Source organism: Lepus europaeus, chromosome 14 (genome assembly GCF_033115175.1).
Source record: "Lepus europaeus isolate LE1 chromosome 14, mLepTim1.pri, whole genome shotgun sequence".
NCBI lineage: Eukaryota > Metazoa > Chordata > Mammalia > Lagomorpha > Leporidae > Lepus > Lepus europaeus.
In genome coordinates, this window is record NC_084840.1 from 81,228,676 (window position 1) to 81,234,347 (window position 5,672).

The 5,672-nt window shown below is 59.6% G+C and overlaps 1 protein-coding gene across 2 annotated transcripts; it reads right to left on the reverse strand.

Annotated features, from left to right (window-relative positions):
- Nucleotides 1-1,264: 1,264 nt before the first annotated feature.
- On the reverse strand, nt 1,265-4,120 carry ACTA1 (actin alpha 1, skeletal muscle). 2 transcript variants are annotated; one of them, XM_062211056.1, is made up of 7 exons: nt 4,034-4,120; nt 3,142-3,282; nt 2,725-3,049; nt 2,337-2,498; nt 2,040-2,231; nt 1,739-1,920; nt 1,265-1,652 (listed from the first exon to the last, which is right to left on the reverse strand). In XM_062211056.1, the coding sequence occupies exons 2-7, from the start codon at nt 3,268-3,270 to the stop codon at nt 1,509-1,511; spliced, it is 1,134 nt and encodes a 377-aa protein (XP_062067040.1). In that variant the 5' UTR covers nt 3,271-3,282; nt 4,034-4,120; the 3' UTR covers nt 1,265-1,508. The 2 variants fall into 2 exon arrangements, with proteins under 2 accessions (XP_062067040.1, XP_062067041.1); XM_062211057.1 differs by having other exon boundaries at nt 4,052-4,119.
- Nucleotides 4,121-5,672: the final 1,552 nt, after the last annotated feature.

A 5,672-nucleotide genomic window follows, 5' to 3' on the forward strand; every position in this document is an offset into this window, starting at 1 on the left:
CAGATTGATGATCCAGGAAATGCTACCAGATTATAATGAAAACCATCAGTTCCAAACTATCACAAATCATTTACTGATCCCAATCACAGGAGAAATGGGCCATTACCTCCTCCAATATCTCACTGAAATTTCAAGTCAGTGATTCGGGATCTGGTTAACAAGGGCTTCACAGCATAGCCAGCCAACTTGTGTAACATTGACATTTTTCTAGGTTGCTGGCTCCATGAGCTATTCAGGCTGTGAACATGTGTGCTGTTTACTCAGACAGACACACAAGTTCACGTTTAGTAGGACCAATATGCTTCTGTATTATCCTATCAGATATTCCTACTAATGTTTAGTCGTATCAGTAAAAGCTAGATTGCCCTGAAAGACTGGAAGTTAGCCTATTTTTTTTTTTAACTCTTATTCCTCCTGCATGGGACCATACATGTTCAGTGGACAACATAAACATAGGGCTGTGTGGCCTATAATACAGCCACATTTGTCAATTCTACTCATCAAGCCGCATGCAAACAAATTTGCAACCCTCCCTGAGTCAGAATCTATTTTCCTTAAGGACCACGCCTCTTGGGATCATTGACTACGAAATATTAAGCTCCTCGACAAAACGGGTCGTGCTCTTCCATAGAAATCCAAGCCCAGTTTATCTAAATTCTGTTTGCTTTATGCCTTCGGGGCATTGCGGGCAAAGCAGTGTTTCCCCAGCTATTTCTCAGATCCGCACCTCGCAGTGGCTTCACTGGCCCGCCTCCCGTGGCTGTCTGCTCCCCTCCTCATCCCCGCCCCCAGCACTGCCCTTGGTGGCGGGCTCGCTGGGTCCTCCTCGCCCTTGTAGCAAGGGAAGGAGACTCTGCTTGACGCCACTGGAGCCTGGCACGAAGCAAAGGACTTCCCAATCTGGAAATCCCTCACAAATGAAAACTGCCTCTCGCACGCAAGAATGCAAGCCTTTCGGTTAGGGCCGCCCTCGGTGGAGCGGAAGGGAAATGTGCTCGGACGCATGGGTCTGGACCCAGCACCGTGGTCAGCGCCCGTTAACCGCACCAGCTCAGTCCAGCGCGGCACTGAGCCCTGGGACCCGCCACCGTCCCGCCCGCCGGTATTTGGGAAAGGGCTCGATCGGGACAAACAGCGCAGGAGCCTAGGAAGAGGACTTTTGTCACTTGGATGAATGCTGTGTAAAGTGACCCGAGAGGGTGGTGTCCCTCCTTCTGTCCCGCCCCCTCAAACACACACCCCGAAAATTAACACAACAATCAACTTCAGGTAGTCTAACAGAACGTGACTTTAATGCTTCTTCAAGTTTTCCATTTCCTTCCACAGGGCTTTGTTTCAAAAATAACAAAATGAGGTAAAGTAAGTGAATGTATGTACACGTGGCGAGCAGTGCGTGGGTGTGCGGTGGCAGCGGTGGAAGTTGTCACGGAGGAAGCTCCCGCCCGGCGGCCGGAGCTCAGCCACCTGCCAGAGCCGCAGATCTGTCGGCCTGGGGACAGCTCGCGCGTCTAGAAGCATTTGCGGTGCACGATGGAGGGCCCGGCCTCGTCGTACTCCTGCTTGGTGATCCACATCTGCTGGAAGGTGGACAGCGAGGCCAGGATGGAGCCGCCGATCCACACGGAGTACTTGCGCTCGGGGGGAGCGATGATCTGCAAGACAGCGGGCGTCAGTAAGGTGGAGGACCCCAACGACCCCCCGAGACCCGCCCGCCCCGCGAGCCCAGGCGCCGGCCCACCTTGATCTTCATGGTGCTGGGGGCCAGAGCCGTAATTTCCTTCTGCATGCGGTCAGCGATCCCGGGGTACATGGTGGTGCCCCCCGACATGACGTTGTTGGCGTACAGGTCCTTTCTGATGTCGATGTCGCACTTCATGATGCTGTTGTAGGTGGTCTCATGGATGCCAGCCGACTCCATGCCTGCGGGGCGCCGAGGGGGACAGCCGTGAGCGGACTCAGCGCACACGGCAGTGCTGCGGGCACTGGCGCGGGCCCAGGAGAGCCGGGGAGGGCCCCAGGGGCGGGAGGCCAGCGCTCACCAATGAAGGAGGGCTGGAAGAGCGTCTCGGGGCATCGGAAGCGCTCGTTGCCGATGGTGATCACCTGGCCGTCTGGCAGCTCGTAGCTCTTCTCCAGGGAGGAGGAGGAGGCGGCGGTGGCCATCTCGTTCTCGAAGTCCAGGGCCACGTAGCACAGCTTCTCCTTGATGTCGCGCACGATCTCACGCTCGGCTGCGAGGGGCATGGGCAGGAGGAGAGGAGTGAGTTCTCAGCGCGGGGACCCCGGGGTTGGCGCCCGCTGCTTCTCCGACCCTGGGTGCCCCGGGAGCCGCGCACCTGTGGTCACGAAAGAGTAGCCACGCTCGGTGAGGATCTTCATCAGGTAGTCCGTGAGGTCGCGGCCAGCCAGGTCCAGGCGCATGATGGCGTGCGGCAGCGCGTAGCCCTCATAGATGGGCACGTTGTGGGTGACGCCGTCGCCCGAATCCAGCACGATGCCTGCGCCGGGTCGGGGCGGCTGCGTGAGCAGCCGGCCGCTCCCCGCAGCCGATGTCCCGGGTCCTCGCGGGGCCCGGGTAGCTCGAGGCTGGGGGCGAGCCCTGCTCTCACCCCCCATCCCACCCCCAGATCTCCTGGATGCGGACGTGGGGCCCAGGAGGGGCGTCGGGGACCGGGGAGAGAACTCATCCGCGCCTGGGCTGTGTGTAACCGGTCTGGCACTCACCGGTGGTACGGCCGGAGGCGTACAGGGACAGCACGGCCTGGATGGCCACATACATGGCCGGCACGTTGAAGGTCTCAAACATGATCTGGGTCATCTTCTCGCGGTTGGCCTTGGGGTTCAGGGGGGCCTCGGTGAGCAGGGTGGGGTGCTCCTCGGGGGCCACGCGCAGCTCATTGTAGAAGGTGTGATGCCAGATCTTCTCCATGTCGTCCCAGTTGGTGATAATGCCGTGCTCGATGGGGTACTTCAGGGTCAGGATACCTCTCTTGCTCTGAGCCTCGTCGCCCACGTAGGAATCTTTCTGACCCATACCCACCATGACGCCCTGCGCGGTGGGAGACACAGCAAACCCGTTACCGCGGTTCCGGCGGGCACCGGGATCCCAGCCCAGCTCCCTCCACCGAGCGGCAGGCTGACCTGGTGGCGGGGGCGGCCCACGATGGACGGGAACACGGCCCTAGGGGCGTCGTCGCCGGCGAAGCCAGCTTTTACCAGGCCAGAGCCATTGTCGCACACGAGGGCGGTGGTCTCGTCTTCGTCGCACATGGTGTCTGGTTTCTGCGATCAAAGAGTCGGCGGAGAAGCAGGAGTGTCAGCCGAGCGGCCTCGGCAGCGGCGTACCCCGGACGCCCTCCCTCCAGAGTGCCCTAAAGACGTTCCGGGTCTCTAGGGTCGGCGGCCAGAGGGACTGGTCCAACAGTCGCTCCCGGGCTCAATGCTATAGCGCACAGAGGACAGGGGCCTAGGGTCGAGAGATCAAACTGAGAAGCCCTGCGCTCTGGTACCCAGGGGCACAGGGTTCCCTGAGGCTTTGCGGGCCACCAGCTCCAAGAGCGAGGCCCTAGTGCCCACCAGCTATGCACCTCCGGGACCTCGTTTGTTAGGGAGGGGGCTGAGGCGCCGAGCTGTCTGCCCATTGGCTGCCCAGGCGCCCCATCCAAGGTGGGGAACCCTTGCACCTGTTGCCAGCCCAGAGAGCAGTGGCCCTTGCTGCCTTTCTTCTCCAGCGATTCTCTCTTCAGAGAACCAAAGCATGGTTAACCTCTGTGAAGTCAATCTTCCTAGGTAAGGCCCGCTCCCTAGGCGCATCCACAGTGCCAGGTACACCAGCCCGAAGGGGCTAGAAATAAATGCAGCTAAGTTTCCAGAGGTCCGCTGGCGTGCTTGATTCCTCTTTAAAGCTCTGTGCCTCTGGGGACCGAGCCAAGTGCACGGGGCACAGGTGAGCCGGCTGCAAGAACCTCGAGTCCTTTAGGTGGCGCTCAATGGTACCCTGTCCCCTCCTCCCGCTCTCCCACTCCCGCCCTACCTGGGCGGGTGGCTACACCTGCTGCGCTCCGGCTCAAGCCCTGGTCTCCGCGGGAGGGAAGCGAGGCTTCACTCGGCGCTGTCCGCTGCAGTGGCCGAGTGTCCCCCTGCCCAGGTTTTATATAGCCCGGGGGCACTCCCTCCGCGCCGCCCCGCAGGAATGTCGCTGCCCTTCTCGAACCATATTTGGGTGTTGGGCACTACAGCCCCCTCCCTAGGCGGGTTAGTGCCCTATGCCCCCGCCCGGGGTGTCCTGTGCTGACCATAGAAGGAAAGGGCTGGCCTGAGCCCAGGTAACACGGGCCGAGCCGTATATGGAGTGTCTCCCCAGCGCGGCTGCCCCTCCCTGCTCGGTTCAGTTGTCAGCCAGAGGGGTAGGGTGGGGCAAGGGTCACCGCGTGCGCCTGTGGGTGCATTGTGTCAGCCTGTGCTCGGAGAGCTGCACCTGTCCCAACGGATTCCCCATCCTTGTCCATTCTGCACACACCGGCCGGTGCCTGACCGCTGGCTTCCCATACTAGCATTTCACCCCGCTGGGGGAGTTCTTTATTCAGACTCCAACCTCAACGTGCAGTTACTGGGAGACAGAGCAAGGTGCAGTGGTGGGCTTGGGAGGCCTGGAAACACCACTCCCACACCCCAGGCAAGGAACGAGGCAAGCCCAGCGCTGCCAGCCATTTCCATTTCCATTTCCATTTCCCCCTCCCCATCTCGGAGCTCCCCTGTGTCTGGAGGGCTGACCCAAACCGGTCCCCTCCCCCATCACAAAGAGAGCGACTGGCGGCTGGAGGGCGCGCAGCTGTCGCAGGGTAGACAACTGGCAGCGGGAGGCTGGGGTAGGAGGGGTGGGGAGGAGGTGCGGGGGCTCCCGGGGACAGGCTAGGCGGTGGCTCTGGCACCATCAGGAGCGAAGCCAGGGCACCCTGAGCTGTCGGCCTGGCTGCAGCACAGTCAGCTCTCCAGCTCCTGAAGAGAGTGAGGGTGAGATGGGTCCCTTTCTCCAGGACTGGCAGACCCTGATTGGAATAGGCTGAGCTGAACACCCTCTTCCCACCCCCTCCCCCAATTCTGGGTGGCGCTCACAACGTGAGTCCCTCTCCTGGGGCTGAAAGACAAGGGTCACAGGCTGGACTGGCTACATCTGGAGGTGATAGAGGTGGAGATGGGTGAGGGGCTGGTCTTTCCTCCCAGTAGAGAGGACGAGGACATTGCACTTGGGATGAGTGCTAGTTTTTCCTTATGCGAAAGCGGAACAAACTCATCTTTATATTTAGCAGATGATGCTGGCCAAGGCCAGGCTGCCTCCCAGTCCACCTTGGAGAGTCACCACCTAGCAGAGCCTGCAGCAGGTTCTATTTATATCACTGTTATACGGGGATATGCCTTTCAGATTTTCTAGAAGAATCTGGATCTACTTATGGTAAGGTGGGATGGGAGGGGAGGGTCAATGGAGCTGATCTGGTTGGTGCCTGACTCAGGTTGGGAGAAGAGGGGAGCTGATGAAAGGAAGGGGACAAGAACAGTTCTGTGGTAGGAAGTACAACTGTAAACAATCATCCATGATGAATCCTGTGACATGCTTTAAGGGGGCACATTAGCGATGCGGTACAGACTCAAGTGGAATTACTCATTTTCTTGAT